Source organism: Hippopotamus amphibius, chromosome 4, assembly GCF_030028045.1.
Source record: "Hippopotamus amphibius kiboko isolate mHipAmp2 chromosome 4, mHipAmp2.hap2, whole genome shotgun sequence".
Classification (NCBI taxonomy): domain Eukaryota; kingdom Metazoa; phylum Chordata; class Mammalia; order Artiodactyla; family Hippopotamidae; genus Hippopotamus; species Hippopotamus amphibius.
The window spans coordinates 24999404-25023116 of NC_080189.1; the positions used below are offsets into that span (position 1 = coordinate 24999404).

Genomic DNA, 23713 nt, shown 5'->3' on the forward strand with positions numbered 1-23713 from the left:
AACCTCAAGATAATGGTAAAGAAATCCAAAGATGACAGCTTTATAAAAGGGGGAAAAAGAACTAATCCAGATTGGTACAGGTCACAAGTCTCCTGGAAATCAGTATTGAAAAAGATAAGAATAACAGACTGAATCAATGTCTTGAGAAGAGATTCAGACAGGCAGAATGTGGGGGTTGAATTAATAAATATGTAAAAGATATATACATAAATTCTAAAAGCTATTAACTCTAGGGAAAACAAAAAATCATGCAGGAAATGAAAAGTAGTCATAATACACTACATCGCTTGGAAGTGATTAGCATTTACAAAGCAAACACTGAATATTAATTGAGCCAAAATTATGATATAGTCCTATTAGAAGGCATGGAGAAAAGTATATGCACACCCATGTGTGGAAAAACTAAGTCCTCATTATCCATGGTGTGAAGCAAAAGGGGTTATCCCTGAAAAATTAAGAGCTAGCAACTTAACATTTTATTCCAAGACATGGATTAGCTAAGAGCTGAAAATGGCTGCCTCAAGGGAGAGGGAAACAGATGAGTACATATCTTAAGAGGTCCACAGAGTGTCTACGTGTTAAAAATAAAAACTAACAAACTTAAAAATTATATACAAAAGAATACAAGTCAGTACTACTCAAAAGTGGCTGCCAGTCTGCAATGAGATTAGACGCTTGTACCAGAACATAAATCAACTACATCACAGAGAACACTGCTGACATTTTTTTCTGTAGCAAGATTTTCCTGATGAAAGCAGCAATGCCATGATTTACATTCTGGCTCAAGCTCCTTATATAGCAAGGCACTCTGAGTAGCACTGGTGTAGATCAAGGGTCAGCAGACTTTATCTGTAAAGGGCCAGACAGCAAATATTTTAGGCTTTGCAGGCCATATGGGCTCTGTCACAACTACTCACCTCTGCCACCATATCACAAAAACAGCTCTAGACAATATGTAAACGAACAGACGTGGCCATGTTCCAATTTACTCATGACACTGAAATTTGAATTTCATATAATTTCAATGTGCCACAAAACTTTTTTTCTACATAAAATCCATTCTTAGCTCACAGGCCACACAGAAACAAGCGATGGGCCAAATTTGGCCCATGGGCCGTAGTTTGCCAGCCCCAGAGATCGACAAGTATGATCGACTTTCTTTAAAAAAAAGAAAAGAAAGAAAGCTGCGTCATAGTAACTTCATCTAGTACAAGTGTTTTTCCTTCTTTTTATGTTTTTTCCTGTTTTAAAAACAAAAATAATGCTGAAGAATTTCAAAAATTCACTAAGTTTTAAAAACCATTATCTACCTATAAACACCTTTTTCTCTCTGTTCTCTGAATGGGCCTATATCCAAAAGACCTAAATTTATGTTTAGGATACTACAGGATCCTTAATCAGATGGCTTTTAGAGGCAACCTCCCCTACTCTGGCAGTGTAACAAATAAAACTTCACTGTAATTAAAAGACAAAAAAAGCCTCACCCTGTTTTAAAACAAAACAAAAAATTCAAAACAGATTCTGGGATCCTGGGTTTTTAAAAATGGAAGAAATGTCCTATAAATGTCCTAAAGCTCTCCTTTTTCTAGTTACCAATAAAGTCGTATTCAAGATAAATGCGAAGCCACTGACTCAGTCATCTAATCCTTTAGCTGAAGACTTTTTCTTCAGCAATGCCTTAGTTCCCCAGCCAGCCAAGGCCCAAAACCCTTCAAAATCTTCTAGGTTTCTCTACAAACTCAGTTTCAACGGAGGAGGGGCTGGCAGGGACAATACAAGGAATGAGAGCCTCCCAAGGGTCATCTACATCACTAATATCACAGATGCCCAAAGTGACAAAGGTGAAAAATGGAAGGCCTGCCTCCTTGGTGAGTGAATGACCATCCTTTAATAGTGTAGCTACACTTTAGAACAGACTACAGGAGACATGAACACACCAAGTAAATTCCAGTTAGGCACAGCAGCCATGTCCAAGTTTCCGAGCTAGTATGGTCCTCCTACAAAGAAGCAGAGGTCCATTCTGGTCTGCATCAAGATGTGGAAGATGTATAGGGAGTATCCAACCAGGGGCTCCTCCCACTAATGTCCACTAAAAGGCAGCTGCTTAGAGACCATTTACCAGAAGAGGGAAGGGGCCACTTGAGCACTCTGTGACCTACTGCTTTGGGCACCATAAAAAAGAAAGTGAAGAAATTCAGTCAATTCCTCAGAGACTTGTTAAAATGTTACAATTCTAAGATAAAGCATTCTAGGATTTCTCAGGCTGACAGTGCCACCTAGTGGCTTTCCATCTTAAACTCACTATTAGACATTTTTAGGACAGCCACTTCTCAGCCCATGGACATGGAGCTTCCAGCATGTCTTGCCAAAAGTAAAAATAAGTTTAAAACATCAGCAATTTTGGGAAAGTGAGGTCTACTATAGGTTCTACCACCCAAGGTACCAAACCCTGCAATAAAGGAAAAAACACTTTACATACAGCACTGCTTCTGGACCCAAACAATCTATTCAGTACCTCTAGTTCCTATCAGAGAAATCCATCCCAGGGCACATCGATGGAGAGCCCTCAGAAAAACACATCACATTAGAAAAAATTCAAATCCACAAGAGTCCCAAAACAGAAAGAGAAATTTGAAGGCATATATACTTGGGCATAAGAAATCTGAGAGAGGGAATTCCCTGGCGGTCCAGTGGTTAGGACTCGGCACTTTCACTACAGTGGCCCAGGTTCAATCCCTGATGGGAATTGAGATCCTGCAAGCCACGTGGCAAAGCCAAAAAAAAGAAAGAAAGAAATCTAAGAGAATGTCGTTTGCTAAGCAGCAGAACCTCCAGAACATGAGAGAGAGTTCAAGGGGTCACTGTCCACAACTTTAAGCCATGAACTTCTAATGAAGTTATGCAAATTCAAAGCAAGGAATTTAAGTTCCTATAGTTTCGAAGTCCCCTACAATAAACACACACATGCATGCAATCATGCACACACATCCACACACCAGTGAGTTGCCTTGAAACAGAAATGAAATGCTTCAGTTCCAGATTGATTATTCAGATCTCTGTATTACCGCTAGCCTGACACGGTCCACAGTGCATCTCCAGATGCTGAGAATGACTCACCTTGGCAACAAATTGCTTGTCCTTTTGGTCCAAATTGGCAGTGGGAGCCACATAGTCTCTCCACATTCTCAGCCTGCGCTCCTTGGCAAACCTGGCAACAAAGCAAGGATGCAAATCACTCAGATGGACTAGGTCAGCAAAGGAATCCACCATCACCACAGGAGCAAACAGCACAGAATTCTACCCTATCTCATAGCCAAGGCACCCAGGAGAAAAGGCCAGTCAAGCCAGAATAAAACCCAGTGTGACCGCCACAAGAAAAACCATCTGGCAACTGGAACTATCCAAGATGCATACACACCATAAACCCATGGCTGATAAGCTGGGGTCTGGGTGTACACTTTTTTGAGTCTGGACAGCACAAGTCCACCTCAATAATTAGCTCTTTTGACTTATCAAGCACCTCCTAAGAGATTACTAAATGCCAGGCACTAGGATGACAAACACAGAGCAACTGCTCTCTTAAATGGAAGGGAGGATACACACATCTAACAAATATATTTTTTAAAAAGCATAGGCCTGCTCAATTCCCATTTGAACTATGAAAAGGTTATCAGCTACCCAAATCCCGCCTGGAAAACAAGAACAAAACTGTCACTCTAGTGCACCTAGTGAGTAAGAAAAATGGACAAAAATTCAATAGAATTTCACTGGCAAAAGTTTAAAAATCATGTTGGCATAAATTTGTTTTAGAGTACTAAGCCCAGGAGACATTTTTTGAGGGAAAGGGAATATGTGCAAAGATATCTTTTAAAAATTATACACACACACGTATATTATATATATGTGTATATATATACACACATACATATATTATGTGTATATATATATATGTGTGAAAAACTGCCAAAGTATTTATTTAAAAGTAAATGAATGCAGGGGAAAGGAACTATTAAACTATTATTTCTGAAAACAGTATTGCAACTTTTAAAAGCAGCACTAAAATGAGAAAAGACAAAAGCAGCATGTAGTAGTTGTAAAACTCATGAAATACTTCAACAGAGATTTACCAACAATGCAAGCAAGTCTAACACAGCATGCAAAACAGTAGGCAAGTAATCATATCATTGAAATATGATTCCATTCCTTGGTCTAAACCTGTTTTTTAATGATGAGCACTCTTTAAAAATCTCCTCTAGATGTTATAAAACATGTAGAAACTACTGTCACTGTAACTCATTTTCTTCAAAGAGAGGCAGGAACTTAAAGAATGCAAAAAGAATTACCAACCAAAATAATAATTTAGATTAATAGACTTACAGGATTTTCTGAACAACAACAAAAAAAACTGAGCATCATGAAATAATCAGAGGTATCTGGAATGCTGTGCTTGATAAGAATATTCTATCTTTTGAATTTAATTGTGGAACATAAAAATACTAAAAAAAATTGATACAGTCGTGTTTTTTCAATCAGCCTACCTTTGTCAGGCATGCCATACCAAATCGCCCAGATTAAAATCTACTTTTATAAAAAGTTCTAAGTATTTCTGCCTACAGGTACAAAAGGCTGTAAAAGACCTAAGAAAGGGGAAATACAGTCATTCAATTCACATTCTTGCACATCCCGTAGCGGTGCGCCTCAAAGGCAAAAATGTGACGTTATCAAGACCGTTATAATTTTATGACTCTGAAATAAGCCACACAAGCTTGAGTGGAATGTTGTCACTAGTGGCCCTGGCCTTCTTCCTAAATATATCCTGGGAGGTAGTTACTTGGACTTTGAGAACATCATCTCTACTCATCTACCTCCTTCATTTTCTTCCATCTGCCCCATCAGGAGAATCCAGTTCACCTATACCTGGAAAAACCTGAAGCAGCCACTGACCTTTGGAATATCCAACTATCATTTATCTGGAAATCAATTATTGCTACATCTGCTTTAACCATGAGGCACCTAGCCAAAAACATGATGCCTCACAGCTGCATTAACATTTATAACTACAACATAGTCTTAGATAAATTAGGGCATTAGGCCTCACAACAACACTGGATAGTTATGTTTTGGGACCCACGGGCTCCATCTTTCCAACATATGCCTGGCTCCAGCCTGCATGTTGGGAAGTAGCTGATGAGCTGTTTTACTGTCCTCAAATAATCCTCACGTTTATTTCATTTCAAATGCCTGAAACCTGGAATGTTTAAGTGAGGGGCTTGGAAAAAAAGGGAACTGAAAAATCGAGGCTCTTAGAATACAGCACTGAATTAGACTGGAGACTTATAAGCAAGCCACTCCTCTATGAGATCCTAGCCGCTTTTGGAATTTCCCTCATCCTTTACACTGATGATGGGTGAGAGAAGATCCTTAGATTTCTTCCCCTGAAGATCTGCACCAAGATCCTTGGTTGGAAGGCTTCCCCGACAGACCTTACCTCTCAGCTGCCCTCAGCTTTTCTGCACCCCGTGTGTAAACTGCAATCGACCAATCCACACAGCGGGCAAAACCTTCCTTCAGGAGGAGCTCTGTGATGTTGCCATTCTGAAAAAGGAGGCATGTGAGAAGGCAGGCACAGATTAGATTCTGTTGCAAGAGCATCTATTTCTCTAGACTTCTGACACGATTAACATAGCCACAATCTATTTTGCTTTTAAAAAAAAAAAAAAAAAAAGAGCCATTTCTCTGATTAAGAAACCAGCCCTAAGAGGGGAGATGCTGCTCTGTGACTCCTTTCACCAGCCTTTGCTTCACATGCCCACAACACCCAGCACAGTAACTCTCACTTAACAGGGGTAGGATGAATGTTAGTGGCATTGAATGGAATTGACGTTTCAATAGCTCTTCTTGTGGGCAGAGGATGTTAATCTTCAGTAGAGATTATACCTTGTTATTTCCTTCCCTGAGATCAGCACTTACTCCCCTCTTCATAAGGGGAAAGCTGAAGAACAGGCTGAGTAAGGGAATAACTTAAGCTACATTTTGCCCAGTGAATTACAATTCACATTCTATGGTGACACAGAGCCATCTGGCAGGGCTCCGGCAGACAGCTAGCACTCCAGAAGAAACAGACATGACCTTGGCACATTCCAAACCAAGCCTCCCAGCCTTCCACAACTGCCATCATGGAAGAATTCTTTAGCCAAAGAATAACAGTAGTTTATTCTGTATTGGATACAGGTTACAATAACGAAAATCTACTTAAACTTGGGTGTTAAAAAACAAAGTTATTTCCCATGCAAGAATACCCCACCTACCAAAGTATACAACAGAGTAAAACTCCCAACAGTCAGAACTACAAGAACTTAAAGAACCTAGTTCCTACTCAAAAGCAGAGTTAGATAGTAACTGGATAAGCCCCGGAACACAGATTTTCCATAGAACACCTCCCTCATCATCGTGCTACCAATACTCCAAATAACTAACTTCTAGACCTGCACACAAACCTCACCAATCCCGTCTACAAGTTTCATCGCCACTTCTAAGTGATGTGGCAACCTCCCACCTTTTTCACTGGCAAGCTTTAGGACCAGCACTTGGGAAAATAGTGCTAGAAGTCCTTCCTCCCCCTATAAACCCAATAACAATTGAGATTAGTTTTCTAAAAGTACAAAGTTGCAGATTTGTCCAATTCTATCAGATAACTGATAACCCCCTAGAATAGGCCTCAAAATCAGTAGATGATAATTCTGCCAAGATATTTCAATGGCTCGTAAACACAGAGAGGAAAAAGAGAAGCAAACTACAGCTCTTCAAACCCCAAGTGGACCCCCCGCTCCACACGGCCCAGTCAGTCTACACAGGAACACTCACTGGATGAAGGATGGTACCCAGAATGTTCTGGTTGTGGCAGCTCTCCAGAATGATCTGGACATCTCTCTGAAGCAGTCGAGACTCGGTGAAAAATTTGGCTTCTGCGGCAAAAGGCTCTGGTGTTTCACTGCCATCCGCTTCCCGTCGAAAAGTTGGGCACTAAAGCAAAAGTAAGGCGGACGGGGTGGGTGACACAGCCTAACGTGAATGCTGGGCACCCTCAGGCCACAAGGAACCGTCTAGAAAGCAAAAACCCCACAAAGCTGAGCTTGGAAAGGTCTCAAATCAGGTCTTCCAACCCTTTCTAAAACATACTGATAAAAAGCAACTAGAAATATCATCATCTCACACTTCTTGGTAAAGCAAATAAAACTCATGTTACCAGGGGCATATCATCTTAATTATATCAATACTTGAAAATGAACCCTTGCCAAGAAGAGATTCAACACTGCCTCACTTTAAATCCCTGATTATTTCTTTAATCAAAATGGATATTTTATATTAAGGCAACGCACACTCAGCAAACTTCAGAGCCTCCCATCCCCTCCTCTCTAGGTGTCAACACTCTCAGCACACAGCCCACGCCAAACAGACCCTGAGTACTTAAAAAATAAAATCTTAATTGATCTAATTAGAACTGTCCCATTGCAAAGTTTAAAGTACTCTAGTCAATGTTAATGGCCCATGCTAGAAAGAAGTGGCTCATACGAGGTCTCCAAGTAGAAGGTCTGTCACTGAACCCTTCCACGAATCCTTCCACAAACCCTTTCACCACCCCATAGCCCAGTGTATGATCTGACCTTGATCCCTGACAGCATGACCGTGACCAGGTAGTAATCTGGCAGGAGCAGGGCCCTGACCACACTGCCATCCCGCACGTGCTCGATGATAGCTGCGAAACAGAACAGACACCCTGAGTCATAGCGAAAGTCATGCCGGGGATAAACAATGCCCAACCAGACTGCCCGAGACACAGTTCCTCTCCCCCAAGCCCCAAGAAAGCTTCCCTCCGAGAGGTGAGGAAGCACTGGCACATCACGAGTGTTCACACAACAGACTCCTGGGAGATTTGGTTCAGACCAACTTCTACGTCTTTTGAACCTTCTGAGACCTCCTGGCTCATACCTAAGCTTTGTTATCCATAAGCTAGGTTGCTTACCTGTGTACTGAGTGCCCAGCAAAAAATAACAATTCAGGATTGGTAATTTATTTTACTGAGTCTCTAAGTTAATAAGGTCTCAAAGTAGAGTGTATGTGTGTATGTGTGTGTTTAGATATATACAGAATACACATTTCTACCTTGAAGTTTTGGGGATGGTATCTAAGTAGCCATCTTTCAGAGAAAACAGGGAGATCCCCCATGTGCAACATTACCAGCAATTGACCACCCTATAGCAGCAAAAGACCAGCCTCTGCAAAATACATTTAATGCAACCTACATGAACTGGATTCAAGCTCCCTTCCAAAATACGATGGTATTGTTTTACCCTTGGATACTAAAGTAGAATTGGTTTTATTAACCTCAAGAAGCTCAAGAGCAAACAGAGAAATCACCCTGAGTCATATCCGTCTTTTCCCAACAGCCTCACCATTAACAGGCTTCTGGTGGTGAGAGTCCACAAAGTGCCTTGGGTTCTCAATGGTATACTTGAGGTCCCGGATAGTATGTGAACCGTTCCCCTCACTCCACATCCCTTTCTTAGCTGCTTTCGCTTGTTCCTCACATTCCGAAAGCCGGTTCTGCTCAGGACTGGAACATGAAAAATAATAAACACGTGTGGTTAGTGAATTCACAACAGAAATATCAGGCTCGTCTTTGATTCTGAGTTTCTCCAGCATCTTCTCCCCTTGAAAAGGCCAAAACGTCTGTTTCAGATTTGTGGCTTAAGACCCAGGCCAACAAACAGAAACCCACCATGAGTGCAACTTCTGGATTCCAGATTTATTCTCTCAAACAAAAGATTCAATCATAACAGCATTTAATGAGACCATCCAAAGAACACATCTCAGTACTGCCACCATCAGTGATTACAAGAGAACAAGTTGGTGGCTCAGAAGGGAGCCACTCCAGGCGGGAGAGTTTCATTTAACCACCCCAGATTCAGAAACTGAAATCCAGGCAGAGCTCGGCAGGACACAATGCAGGGAAAGTGACTAAGAACCACCCGTACTCCCTGTTGTCTGCAGAACAGGGCAAGGAATGCAGGACAAATACCATTATTACAGATAATGTCACCCCCAAACCACTCACACATTCAAAAAGGCCAGCTAAGCAAAAGCAGTTTGAAGATGGAAAACTCCTTCATCAGACAGGAAACCAAACCACATACAAGAGCAGCCAGAGAGTCAGTAGATAAAAAACAAAACAGCCAAACCCACAAATGGCTCTGCTCTTTTCTCTGAGCTGAAGTGAACCTGGAAAGCCTTTCCACAATGTCCACACCTTGTTCCATCAACAGCCATCTGCAGAAACTGAACCTCCCACCTTGATCAGTAGGAATATTCAACAGGGACTCCTGACCTACAATTTCTCAAACGAGAAGTCTTCAGTACTGCTCTCCCCTCCTCCCCACAAAAACAGACAATTGCCATCTTCAGAGATCCAAACTGCTGCCAGAATTCCATGGGGGGGCGGGGGGGGGGGGTGGAATGTAGCTTGAGATAGAAGCAAACATTGAAACTGAGAAAAGACGGCTTTAAGTCAAGACAACTTTGGAGAAAAAAGGATTGTGACTCGAGAGATTTCTTTGCTGAGATGGTACACAATACTGCTGTGGGCTTTTTAAAAATTCTTCATTCTGGTTGTGAACTGGATTCCAAAAAACACTGCAACGGTAATTATGCCAGCAATTGTCCTTAAGATACAACTTCAGCGTGCTTCCAAAATCAGCACCTAAGACAAATGTCGGAATTCAACAAATTCCCACATGCTCACACCCCAGTTATAAACTCCAGCCAATGACTCTTCTAACTCGGAAAGGACCAAAGAAGAACATGATGAATGACCTGATCACAGAGTCTGTGACGGCAGGAAGGATGCAAACTGTACATCTGGCCTTTGCTCACCATTATTGGTACAGTTTATGCAAATTATTTACCTAAAGCTTATTCTACAGCTACGGTCATAATACAAGGACTTAATGATTCAAACAGCATCTTTAGGGAGATCCCCAGCAGTCCAGTGGTTAGGACTTAGCGCTTTCACTGTCTTGGCCCCGGGTTCAATCCCTAGTAGGGGAACTAAGATCCCACAAGCCACACCGCAAGGCCAAAAAAATAAAAAATAAAAACCCAGCATCTTTAGCCTTCAAATTACTGCTGTAGCTTACACTTTGCAGAGACTTAAGTGTTAATTAAAGCCAACTGCAACCCACCTGACTGAGGCGCCAACACTGGTGAACCTGAACATGACATATGTGCCATCAGCCTCACACCCCGACACTCATTTCTAACACCTTCACACTGTGGTTAACAACAGAGGCATTATACCTATTACCGAAGTATCTAAAGATCCATAACCCAAAACAGACCTACAAGGCTTTGGAGAGAGATCGGTGTTCCCTGACCTTAAAACAGAACCACTGGGGACTTCCCTGCTGGCACAGTGGTTAAGAATCCACCTGCCAATGCAGGGGACACGGGTTCAAGCCCTGGTCTGGGAAGATCCCACATGCCTCAGAGCAACTAAGCCTGTGTGCCACAACTATTGAGCCTGTACTCTAGAGCCCGAGAGCCACAACTACTGAGCCCAAAGGCTGCAACTACTGAAGCCTGCACACCTAGAGCCTGTGCTCCGCAACAAGAGAAGCCACTGCAACGAGAAGCTCACACATAGCAACTAGAGAAAGCCCGCACCCAGCAACAAAAGACCGAACGCAGCCAATAAACAAAAAATAAATAAATTTAAAACAAACAAACAAAACAGGACCATTGGGCCCCTGTCAGTTTTCCTAGATTCCAAGCGGCAGATTCTGCTCTTAATTTTTATTTATCCACTCTGCTTTACTTTACATTTACTAACTCCTTGTATCTGATATAATATTGTACATCTGTTTGCTGATTGGGTTGTTGTCTGTCTTGCTGTTAAATTGTTAGCAGAAGCTAAACGTCTGTGTTCACTGCTAAATTCACACCTGGCATACAGTAACTCTCAATAAATATTTGGGGATGGATGGATAAATACTCTAGAACTGAATCTCTCTGGTGTAAGATATAAGTCTACTGACTCTTACGAATATGAAGCTTCGTCTCCAAGCCTGCTTTTGAATTATACACATCAAATGCCATTAATGAATGCTGAGTAACCTCCTCACTCAGAAAAATACATACCAACACCCAGGCAGGAATGTCCTAGAAGCCATGAGAACATCAGATATGACCTATTTTATGTCAGGGACAGGAATGAAAACGCAGCAAAGCCAGTGTAGAGTCAACTCCCCCAGTTCTCACCATGGAGTAGGAGGAAGTCAGACACTCAAAAGAGTAATGGAGACTTACTTGTTAGCTCTCATGCCTTCTCTCCGGGTGGCCAAGCCCTCTGCAACCAGGGATTCTGCAATGTTTTCCCCACTGGTATCTGAGAAGGAAAAAGGAGGTATGAATCTTATGTTTAAATCCATCTCCAATAGCAATAGAGCTCTACTGGGACTACTTTTACCCTTAGCTCTTCAAGGAATGATGTTGCCAGAGAACTGGATGGTAGGGTTGGATTTTTCAGAAAACCTCTTCTCCCCCAAAATGTCTAGTCTCTGGCACCCAGAGGTCTATAAATCTTCTCTGGACTAATTTTCTAGAGTATCTCCCGAGCCAAAGGCAATCTCAGGAACTCCAGGAGACTGACAAGAAAGTGAGACACATGCAGAAGCCCAGGAAAGGAAAAATAACACTGACCTAAGAAGGAGAGGCCTGGAGCCAAGTACAAATTCTGCCACTTAATAGCTCTTTCAGCATCTTAATACATGTACTTATCTATAAAATGGGCAGAGTACCTGCCTAGACAGGTTCTTGTGAGAATTAAATGTGTGTAAATCGCCAAGCACACAGCAGGAATTAAAACAACAGGATCAAAAGGTAGCACCCACACCAGGACAATCAGACAGATAGATTGCCTATTATGTTTCACACCAGAAAGTCCAATTCCTCTCAGGATATCCTATTCTCTGCTCCAAGAGGCCACCAAGACAAGCTACACCATTTGACAAACACTTTCTCCTGTTCTCAGAGATGCAGGGAACAGCGTCTAGATGTCCAATCTCATGCAGCAGCCTTCAAAGCAGGCAAGAAAAATGAAGGGAAACATAAAACACAACCTGATTAGGTTACACCTGGGCACTTGAAACATTAATTGCATGTCTATGCTACTGAAAAAGCTTTCAGGCTCTCTGTATTCTCTTAAATCTCTGCTTGTCAGCCAAAACAATAAAAGAAGACATCTATGAGGGAATCGCCACTTAAAAATCTTTAATATAGCAGAGAACCAGCTCCTAGATAAACTGAAACAGGGCAGTCTAGCTGATAGGTAATGTCAGCACAGAATAAAATTCTGTAAGATTTACATTCAGTACACTACACATAGGCTTCTGTAAGCAACGGCAAGTATACATACCACCCCCAAACCCAACCTAAATGCCTTGCCACTAGCCCTGTCCAAATTTCTAAGGTAAAACGTAAGCCTTTTTTCTACTACCAAAAAAAAAAAAAGTTGAGATGAATGCTGTTCATACAAAGAACATTCAGGTTCTGAAGCTGGGCGTGGATCACATGAACCTTTCCACTGAGGCCACTGCTGAGGCCAGACACAGACACACACTGCTATCTGACATCAGTAAATATTACATTGGTTCTTTCAAAGCAAAAGGAATAATCCTCACAGAGAGGAAAGTCAAAAGGAAGGATTCCACAATTATGGGAAAAGTTGAGCAATAAGGTGCCAAGAGGTCAGGGGATGGAAAGAATGAAGGCCAGGTACAAACAAGGTGAATGGCCATAAAATCAGCCAGTCAACGGCAAACCCAATAGCTCTCAGACAGTTCCTTGGCCCAGAGCACTCTGAAAGGGCTGCTGGCTGGCCCATTTCTAAATAAGTTGACTGCTCCTTCAAAGGGGAGAAAAATACAATTCCCTGGGCCAAACTCCCAAAGAAGGCAACAAGATGATTGGTAGAATACCGAAAACAGGGAGTTTGTAGGGCAAAGATCTGATCCTTGCTTATTACTAATCAAGGTATGAATGTGATCAAGTCACAACTGGGGCTGGTTTCAGAGCAGGTGGGTGACTATATTTTCTCCCAAAGTTGAAAACTAATCAATCATCTCTCTCTCTTTTTTTAATAAATTCTGGGTCAATCACAAATTCTCAAATTCTACCATTCTCCTCCATCATAAAAAGAGTAGCCATGTACACAAGGATTTACTGTATAGCACGTAGAATTATATTCAACATCTTGTCATAATCTATAATGGAAAAGAATCTGAAGCTATACACCTGAAACACAATACTGTAAATCAACTATAATTAAATGTTTTTATCTGTTTACATATAAGCCAAAAAAAATTTTTTTTCAAAACAACAAAAAAAGCAGCCATGAAATAGGATGAATATATGAACACTAATTAATTAGCTAGGACATTGTTTCATTACAGTTGACACTGAGAGTTGGTTAAGATATCTGAGTGAAAATATTAAACTTTAAGCCATTTAAGCCTATAAAACCAACAGATATAGATGATTTCAATAATTCTTTTAGTAATTATTTATCAATCACCTATGTGCCAGATTTTATTAAAAACACTAGTACACTAATATGCTAAATTACGCCCACTGTAATTTGGGTCAGTTTGAAAAACAAACTTTCTAAAAACAACTTTAGTTTTTAAATGTCAGCTCCTCTTGACATAAATAGACCATTTTATAGTTGGAGACTAAGGTTATTTAAAAATTTAGAGGTGGTCTCTCCATAGAGATATCTGTGCCGAGGAAATGTTCTATAGCCCAGGGAGGTCTCTTGCCCAGTAACAGAAGATTGACCAGCTATTACAGAATTGCATTTTTTGGGGTAATGAAATTCTTGAACAATTGCATTTTGAAGACAGTACACGTCTACTTGTCTTACATTCTTTCTAGCCAGTAACCATCCAACAATTATGCCTAAGTGTTTTATTACCTACAATGTTATTTGAATTATAGGTAAAAGGCAAATTTGTTTGCTTTTCTTTCTGGAAAGATTCCATATATTTCTATAATTTCCCAATCAGGATGTAGATAGGCATTTGCTAAAAGGGGTGTCTCTCTACTGAGTAAACTGGACAAAAAGCTTCCAAGGTTATCCACAACTCACTTATCTCAGACCTCTGCAATTAAAATCAGAATCCTAAGAGGATACTGTTAGCCTTGCCATATACCCTGCTTGCTTGCTTCCAGCTTACTGGCTACCCAAGGCAAATAGATTACCTAAAGCAGCTCAGTGGGAAGGTCAGTTTATCAAGAACCACAGGAAACTTTAAAAAGTATCTGCTCCCCAAATAACCCAGATGAAGTGTTCACGTTGATCTGACTGCTTCATGGAAAACATTCTACCAATTCTTTCAATATCCTATTTCTGTTCCAACTCCATTCTGCCATCTTACCCTCCCTCTACTAATGTAAAAAAACCAGAATACCTAATATCCCATGAGCCATTCGGCCCAACTAAGCAACAGGCATATGTGCACAGACACACATATTTACTGAGTGCATGCTCTGTGCTGGAGTGAGATGCTTTACACACACTGTCTCTTTAAACCTTCTCTATAACTTACAAATGAAACTAGGGCTCAGAAAGGTTCAGTTAAGGGTTAAGAGTACATGGTAGAAGAGCTAGGAACCCACACCTACACCACTCCAAAACGTGTGTTCTTTCCATTCCATTACAAATCATGTGACTTGCAAAAAAACCCCCAAACCCCAAACAAATTGTCCTTTCCTAAAGAGAGTCCCCAGGAGGAGAAGAAAAGCCACAAGATAGATAAAGGAAATAGAAGATGGAACAGGAAATCTATAGGAATTCAATTAGCACTCTGACCTAGAAGCACAGAGCCAATGGGTTCCACAGGCTGATGGCCTAAATACAGGGAAAAATAATTCTGTGCTGTACACACATACCTAAACCAAGCCAGGAACGCAGGCACAGGAGTAAACAGGAGCAAGAGTATCAGCGCACCTACGTGCCACGAGCTCTGTGTGCTTCCAGTGAGACCTACAGCCAACTGTCCCAGAGCTACGTCCGCCAGGTGAAAACTAGTCTTTGAAGGAACTTTAGACTTAGAGAAAAATAAGGCCTTTCCCCCTTGCTACTCACCTTTTCCAAGGTAGATCATGCCATACTCTCGCCCCTGGGGAGTCTTATTTTCTATCGTGAAGCAGACCTCCTTCCCAATCAGCTTCTTCCGAAGGAACTCTCGTGCAGGAAATGCCCAGGGCTGAAACACAAAACAAACATGTTCAGGAACTAGGCAGTTCTCATGTGACACAATCAACATCCAAGCAACTTCCTCCTTCAATAGCCGGGCCACGCACTAGGCCCTGAGGAGAACACAAAATTGAAACACACACACAGCCCTGATCAAACGCTTAGGGTGCTCCTAAAATAGGGAGGTCTAATGGTTGGTTTAACTAGCACTGGTTTCCCAGACACCAGCACTAGGACTCCCCTACCCTGCCCCGCACACTGCTGCCCCCATCGCTGTCTATTCAGAGCTGGTTTACTTCTTATTTAGTAACAGGCCCTGGTAAGGGATCAACTTGACAATGCTGGTTCTTCCCTCTCACCCATTAAAGACCCTGACACAAGGAGTGAGCCACACATCCACAACGGGTACAAACAGAGTCTCCAGGTGATCTCAAGATACTGTGCAAAGGGATGGTTTTCCCCCATCACTTCTGGGATGGTACAGACAAAGGGAGATGTCTCCTCTGAAGCAGCCCTGTCACAGTCAGTGGTTGCTAGCACTTGAATTTACAGTCTGGACCTAGCTTAGTGCCCCATGTTCCATTAGAACAGTGAGGAAGGAGAGAGTAAGAGCTCAAGGAGTACATAATCTGCAGAAGTTCACGTGCAGAAACAATTCAAGATATAAAAGGGGAGAGTGGTATACAAGATGCATGCGTTGTCTGCTACCTCTTGGAGCCACAGAACATGGGCTACGCATAGTAGAGACAAAACGGTACATTAGTGACTTGGAAAGGAAGCGTCCACCAACCTTTTCAGTCCATGAAGATTATTCCATGGGGTTAGCCAAGAAGCTTTTCGAGAAGAAAAACATCCATGACTTCCCAGAAATCAGAAGCCAATTTAAAGGTGGCAATCTACCAACCCACTGGGCTGGTATTCACAAAACCAGTACTGTTAGACAACAACAACTGTGGACAGTTGTAGGAAGAACTAATCCTGAGTAAGTGCTCTTGAAGACACAAAAACAAGCTTATCCTCACTCATCGAATGTGCTCTCCTCAAAGCGCCAACAAACAAAAGAGCCAATCACTCAAGGGCAATATGGCGTTCACCATATTTTAATTTCCCATTTCTACCCCTCTCCCCATTCATAATAATGAAAACTGATACTGTGACCAGAAAGACTGTGATGATGGATGAGTCCAACTTCCAGCCACATCACAGAAACAGCATGAACCAATTAACACAGCCTCGTGCACTTTTATCACCTTAGTGATCCACTTCCTCTAAAAACAACCTCAGCTATAGAACTAAAGTCTAGGCTTCAGTTTGGAGTATTATTACACTAATACCTGAAATTCAGTAATACATTGCTTTCATAAATGAAAAGCTCTGACAAAACAAAGTACTCCTAAAGGAAGCCAAGACTTCAGTAAAAATTCATTTATCAAGGGTCAGTTCACAAGGAAATAGCTAACCCCTGTGGGGAAACCTCCAATTTCTACCAACCAGGAAGAATTACTAAAAGCTTTGACGGCTTGGGGGAAGGAGCACTCTTCTCTCAGGACTTCATGTTTTACAGTGTCTCTCAGTCACTGGGCAATAAGAGAAAGCCACAGCGGAGGTCCTGAAAAGGACACATACCTTATCCTAGAAGAAAAATAATCTCAAGTTGTGTTCCATCCAGGGTTGGGCACACTCAATAATTGGACAAGATATAAGCTATGAAGAGAGGCAACTGGGAGATTCAGGAAAGCAACCACATCACTCTTCCCGAGGGCAACAGAGCACTCCAGGAAAGAACCCTGTGCAAGGGTCCACACAGAGGACAGCCAGCAGAAGGCTACCCAGCAGAGAAGGTGATCCCAACAGAGTCTCCCAGAACAACTCTACGTATAGGGAAACGGACTCAAAGCATTCACCACGTATAAAGTCTACAATGCCCCAACAGGAAGAATCACTATGGTCTAGTCAAATGATGTCCCAGTGCTCCATTGATGAAGCAATGGCTCTTTAAGTAGCTGAGACCTAAAACTACCTCTTCCCTTTAGAACATCCAATGACAGGTGACCTAGCAGCTTGCTCTGCACTCCCAGACCCATGCAAGGTGTTGGTATCTACCACGACAAATGGAAATTTTTATTTATTTATTTTTTTAGCCGTGCTGCAGGGCATGTGGGATTTTAATCCCCCAACCAGGGATCAAACCTGTGCCCTCCAAAGTGGGAATGCAGTCTTAACCACTAGATCACCAGTCCCGATGAGTGGAATTTTCATTCCCATCTTTTCCTTGCACCAGGTAGACTCCTAAACTATTGAAACAAGATTAAATCCCACAACAATTTAAAACCTCAAAGCTAGCTACTTTTGTACATGGCCCAATGCTCAATCATCCCACTGTACCACTGTATATGTAATTAATCCCTCTCTGCCCCAACCACCCCATCACCCCCATTTGCAAAAGCTCCACTGAACATAGGATGACTGTGACTTTTTACTTCTATATTTCGCATGAAACCAACATACAGCTTCACACATAATGAGAGCTTAATAAATCTGTGGGAAATAAATATATAATTCCCACAGCGCCCATCAATGCAGTGTCTAGGCTGCCTAGAGTAGCTAGGCAACGCTGGGGATTAGCCTGGAACAGGGCAGTGACGGCTGGGGACACACAGCAGAGCTGCTTTTATTGCCACAGGACTTAGGAGAAAGCTAAGTTTCTTTGAAAGCAGATATGAAAGAAGGCAGAGAATAATCAAGTGCATGATATTTGGGACAGTGACACAAAGGGAAGCAAATGAGCAATAATGTCCTTGACTCTGCTGAATGTGAAAAACTAGACAGGCTCCAAAACAATGGAAAGCCAGAGAGAAAGTAGTGCTACATTCCACAATCCACTGATCCCCAAAAGGAGACGCTCTGGTTCTTTTCCTCATTATTCACCGAAATACTTATTCACTGTACACCTGCTTTGTGTCAGGCACCAACAAGGCAGAAAAACACAGATGTCCCTCCCTCGAGGAGCTGACAAACTAGTATAGAGAGACATATAAACACGGAATAGGATGACAGCACAAAAAAGGGATGATGGAAGGTGATGTCAGGTGTGACTTCTCCGGAGGCTGAATCTTAAGAGATGATATATGATCACCGGGGCACAAGGTGGAGGAGCTCCTCGTGGACAGGGCAGCCTGAGCCAAGGCGTGAGCAGGCAGGACTCAGGTGGCCTGTCAGGAGATCCCAATACTTCCTCAGGGTTGGGACTTCGCATCCCAGAGGGGGCTCAGTAAGAGAAGACCAGAAGTCAAATCACTAATGAGACTGTATCCCAGGCGAAAGCATTTAGATTTGTCCAAGTGGTAATGAGGAATCACTGAATTATCTGGGAGTAATACTGAGCCAGGGAAAAAAAAGAAATTATGTTTCAAAAACATCTGAGAGCATACAGAGAAGGATTAGAGGGAAGGAAAATGAAGGCGGAAGGACTGTTATCTCAATATTCCAAGCACACTATCAGAGTTGAACAAAGAACAATAGCAACTGTAATGAAGTTTCAAGAATGGAGAAGAGAGATTTTTAAGGAGGCAGAATCTCTAGGTCTCAATAAAAGCCTGGATGTTGGTGGGTGTGTTTGGAACTGGGTTACCAGTTAGCGTCACTGCTCACTTGAGCCAGAGCACCTTCAAGGGCATGCTGGGGGGGAAACCAAATCACAGCAGGGTGAGGACAGACTAGACTACTGGACAGACACATAGTGACTGTGGCTGACAAAGGGTGAAATCTGTAGCTCTCAAATACTTCATGTCACTGGGACCTTGGAAGAATTACTAGGAGAAACTGAGTTGCTCTGGAAGAGACAAGAAAACACGAGGCCGTATTTATACATGAAACTCCAATGAGAGCAGGGATCAGATTACATGGTATTCATTCAGCTGGGACAGTTCTGGTAAGATTTTATTGTACTGTTACATAGGCTACAACTAAGATATTTTAGAACAAGCTCCAACTGGCCTTGATTCTCACTCATGAAACAGGAAATTAAAACCCAACCCTTCTTTCCTAGAAGCAACACTGCTTCTTCCTTCTGGGGAAATAAACGTGACTGGCTCTGGCCAACCAGGGTCAACAGTTTTCTCCTCTTAGAAGCAGGCAAGCTGTTATACAACACAAAACTGAAAGGGAAAGAACTATTCAAAACATTGGTCAAGAAAAGCACTTAGCACCCAAAATTTGAAAAGTGCTGAGAGAGACTTAACCTTCAGCATTTGGATCTACAGTGCAAGAAGTGTCTGCAGTAAATTAAATAGCACCAGTGCTGGCCACAGTTAACATCTGTTAAGCAGCTCACAGGCCTGTGCTAAGCATTCCCCGTTACCTTGTTTAATCCTCACTGAACAACCCTGAGGTACAGAGCACCCCAATACTTGTGCTTACTCACAGAGGACCAAGGGAAAATGACTGGTTTTGTTTATTTAGTCATTATCCCAAGAATCTAACTGCTGTGGATAGAATTTGGGGTGGTTTTTCTCTGTTTCTTGTAACACTGCTTCACTATCTTCTTAATTCAAACGAAATGCTTTGTATTACATACAGATGAAGAAAATTACGCGTTTTTTCTTAAAGACCCCCGTGAGCTGCTTTTTTTCCCACACTTCCATGGGAGGAAAACAGCAGAGGGAAGCTGAGGTACCAACTTGCCCATCGTCATCAAGCTGAGGCAAAGGACAAATAATTAGAATCCAGAAACTTCATTTCTGATAGCCAAAGCACTACGGAAGAAGAGACAGAACGGATGTTCCAGAGTACAGGAGCCAAGAAGACTCATGGCAGCTGCTTGAGAGGCAAGAACCTAAGGTGTCCAAGGCAGACCACAAAGAAGGCAAGATGGCCAGGCATTAGCGGTGGAGCGACAGGGGGCGCTGGGGGCGATGGTAGAACAAAAGCTCAGAAGTTTCTCAAATGACCATAACACATGCTTCTTTACTACTGGATCACAGGTTGCCCTAAGAAACTGATAACTCCCTCCCTTCAAAATGCATGTTTAGGACTTCCTTGGTGATACAGTGGTTAAGAACCTGCCTGCCAATGCAGGGGACACGGGCTCCATCCCTGGTCCAGGAAGATCCCACATGCCACGGAGCAACTAAGCCCATGCGCCACAACTACTGAGTCCATGTACTGCAACTACTGAAGCCTGCACACCTAGAGCCCATGCTCCGCAACGAGAAGCCACCACAATGAGAACGTTGTGCACTGCACAGGAGTAGCCCCTGGTCGCCACAACTAGGGAAAGCCCGTACACCACAACAAAGACCCAATGCAGCCAATAAATTAATTAATTAATTTTTTAAAAATGCATGTTTACATAAAATTTTGCAAAAAATTTCACGGGGTTGACAGATGTCTTTAGGGCATAAATCCCACATTAAGAATCTATAATAAGGCACAGGCCTAACATTTATACGATATGCTACCATTTATGAAAAAGTGTTTACGGTATATCACAGGGAACTGTACTCAATATCTTATAAAAACCCATAATGGAAAAGAATCTGAAATATATATAACTGAATCACTTTGCTGTACACTCGAAACTAACACAACATGGTAAATTAACTATACTTCAATTAAAAAAAAAGAAAAGAAAATGAGTGTCTGCTTGTATAGGTGATAAATGCCTCTGGAGTAACTGAATAGTCAAGTAGTTACTGTAGTAACCAGCAGTCTCCAGGAAGAACTAGATTTTTCACTGTGTATCCTTCTGAATTTTGAAGGTGAAGGAAGAATTCAAACATAAATAAAAGAGCTCTGCATAACCAATGCCAAGCTCAAACAGCTGAGACTACCTAGGAAATGTTCTAACCTGTTTCAAAAGAAAGAGTGAAACTGCTAAACCTGAAAAGGCTCTAAACCTATGGGAAAGTGTATGAGGAAAAGAGACTGGGATTACTAGGATTAAAGGTAGTGAATGTATCAACTGAGGCAAGACACTGTGGGTTGGTCATCAGTTCTGTGATATAAGAATGCTCGAAACATACAGAAAAGAAAGAGTACATCAAACGCGCAGCCAAGGAGGAGACCAGGCTATAAGCTGGGTCCACAGCCTCCGGGAGAAGCACCTACCTCATCCGGGGTGTCTTTCGCATCGGGTTGTGTGGCGGCTGCCCTGCGGGCAAGGTTTCCAGCACGGATGTTGCTAAGGTTGATCTGCCTCTCGGGAGGAGGCCCACCACGAGGCTGCCCGCGGACTATGATGGCACACCCTGAGAGCACCTGGGGGAAGAAAGACAGAGAAAATCAGCCATCGAAAGGGAACATCGCCACGACAGAAATGGCCCACTACTGCACCCCCATCCAGAACACGCCTCGGCATCTTGGAGGCAACTCAAATACCTGTTAAATGACTGAATGAACAAGATTATCTACGTTTATAAGAGAAACACCTACATAAAACCTCGGGCTAGATTCCGAAGCGACTGACCCAGCAATACAAATAAGAATTAAACAAAATGATAGAAGAGTCATAAAATAGATGAGGGTGAAGAGGCACGTGAGACATGGAGATAACCTTTGTAATTTCATCCCAGCAAGCTGACCACCACCTGTGTCCTTTTCAATAATTAAGAAGTTAATGTCTCCATGCACACATGCTGCTCTACGATGGAAAAAGCAAGTAACGGAAGAAGGCTGGAGAAAAGCAGAAGCTGAAGGAAGAAGCCCCGACACGCCAGCCACGCCAGCCACACCAGCCGGAAGTTGCCGAGGATGCCCAGGGCTAACGTGGAGGCAATGCAGCCGGAGCCCAGCGCTCACACTTCCTCTGTAGACAGTGCTCAGAGTCCAGGCTAAGAGAGAAATACAGAAGAAAGAGTCTAGAAAACCCACAGCCTTGGTGATTAAAACAGGGGAACCAAAGAAGCACCTAAAGCCCCCAAGTCCAGCAGTTCCTTCCCCCTCTCTCTGAAGGATGCCAGACATAAAACCCACGTGCAACTATGGAAAGAGCTCTAAAGCGCACTTAAAATATTTGCAGGGGGGAGGAAGAAAGGGTCTCACGTGGGAGAAGAGAAGAAAAGGCATACAGAAAGAAAAAAAATGACAAACATCACCCAAGCTAGTCAAACTCTTTGCTCGGTGAGGCACAATTTAATCAACAGGGAGGCTTGAGCACTGGCTTGACTAGAGCTGAAAGGCTCAATCCCATCTTCAAAACAAGAAATAGCTACTGAATGAAAAGTTAGTAGCTAGAAGGTTGGAGAGTCCAATGTAGAATTCCGCGGCAGACAAGACCACAGAGTTTTTTGTAAAGGGAACAGTCCTTGGAAAGGAAGCTGACTCAAAGCAAGAGAGGAAGGGATATGAAGGAAGCCACTTCGATATGCATCTGCTTAGCTGACCTCACCTCTCCACCGTAACTCATGCTCTAAATCGTGGATTATTAATATAAATACAGAAGTGCATTACACATATAAGTACATCTTAAAGAATAACAAGCAAACAACTAAGTAACCACCACCCAAGTTAATTACTAGAACACTGGCAGAACCCTGGATTCCCTGTGCCCCTCTACTTCTGGCCCCTTCTCCCGACTGCCACCGCTATCCTGGCATTGTGATGACCCCTCCTCGCTTGCTTTTCTGTACAGTGTTACCATTTATGTATACGTCTCTATGCAATACGGTGGTTTCGTTTTTCCTGTTTTTGAACTCTATCAATTGAGACTACTGCAGGTACCCATCAGTGACTTGCCCCTTTTGCCCTTTGGTGAAACTCATTCATGGCAAAACACTAGTTTATTCACTTTTGTGGCTGTACGATATTCCATCATATGAATCTATGCTATTTTTCTACAGAAACTGTCCAAAAAATATACACAGTCCCATTTTTTAAAAAATAATTAGTACTAAAAAAATAAGTCCTTCCCTGGTGGTCCAGCAGTTAAAAATCCATCTTGCAACGCAGGGGACACTGGTTCGATCCCTGGTCAGGGAACTGGGATCCCACATGCTGCAGGGAAGCTAAGCCCACTCGCCACAACTAGAGAGTCCACGCACCACAACTAATGAACCCACACGCTCTGGAGGCCATGTGCCACAACTAGAGAGAAGCCCACACACCACAGCGAAGAGCCCACGCACTGCAACTAAGACCTGATATAGCCAGTAAATAAATAGATAAATAATTTTTAAAAAATTAGTCCTAAGATTAACATCTCATTATCCCCAATACCTTACGCACACAGGCCTTGGTCTAAATGGTTCCTCCCTGGCTACATCATGACACACATAGTAAAAGACTGCCTTCCTTATCTAGTTACAAGTCATACTTTTCCTTTTTATCCTTTGTGATCGAATGTTACCAGCAATTAAACCCTACAGCTTCCAACCAAACAGTCTTGCTAACAGCCTTTCTTGAGAA

At 42.4% G+C, this 23713-nt stretch overlaps 1 protein-coding gene across 1 annotated transcript in view; it reads right to left on the reverse strand.

The window, feature by feature from the left end:
* SND1 (staphylococcal nuclease and tudor domain containing 1) overlaps positions 1-23713 on the reverse strand; it is a 392617-nt gene that overhangs the window by 342308 nt on the left and 26596 nt on the right. Inside the window, exons 2-9 of the mRNA XM_057731861.1 lie at positions 21419-21568; positions 15200-15320; positions 11362-11440; positions 8454-8614; positions 7665-7756; positions 6865-7023; positions 5489-5595; positions 3118-3208 (exon numbers count right to left, since the gene is read on the reverse strand). Of these exons, the coding sequence (XP_057587844.1) occupies positions 3118-3208; positions 5489-5595; positions 6865-7023; positions 7665-7756; positions 8454-8614; positions 11362-11440; positions 15200-15320; positions 21419-21568 (960 nt within the window). The remainder of the gene's footprint in view (positions 1-3117; positions 3209-5488; positions 5596-6864; positions 7024-7664; positions 7757-8453; positions 8615-11361; positions 11441-15199; positions 15321-21418; positions 21569-23713) is intronic.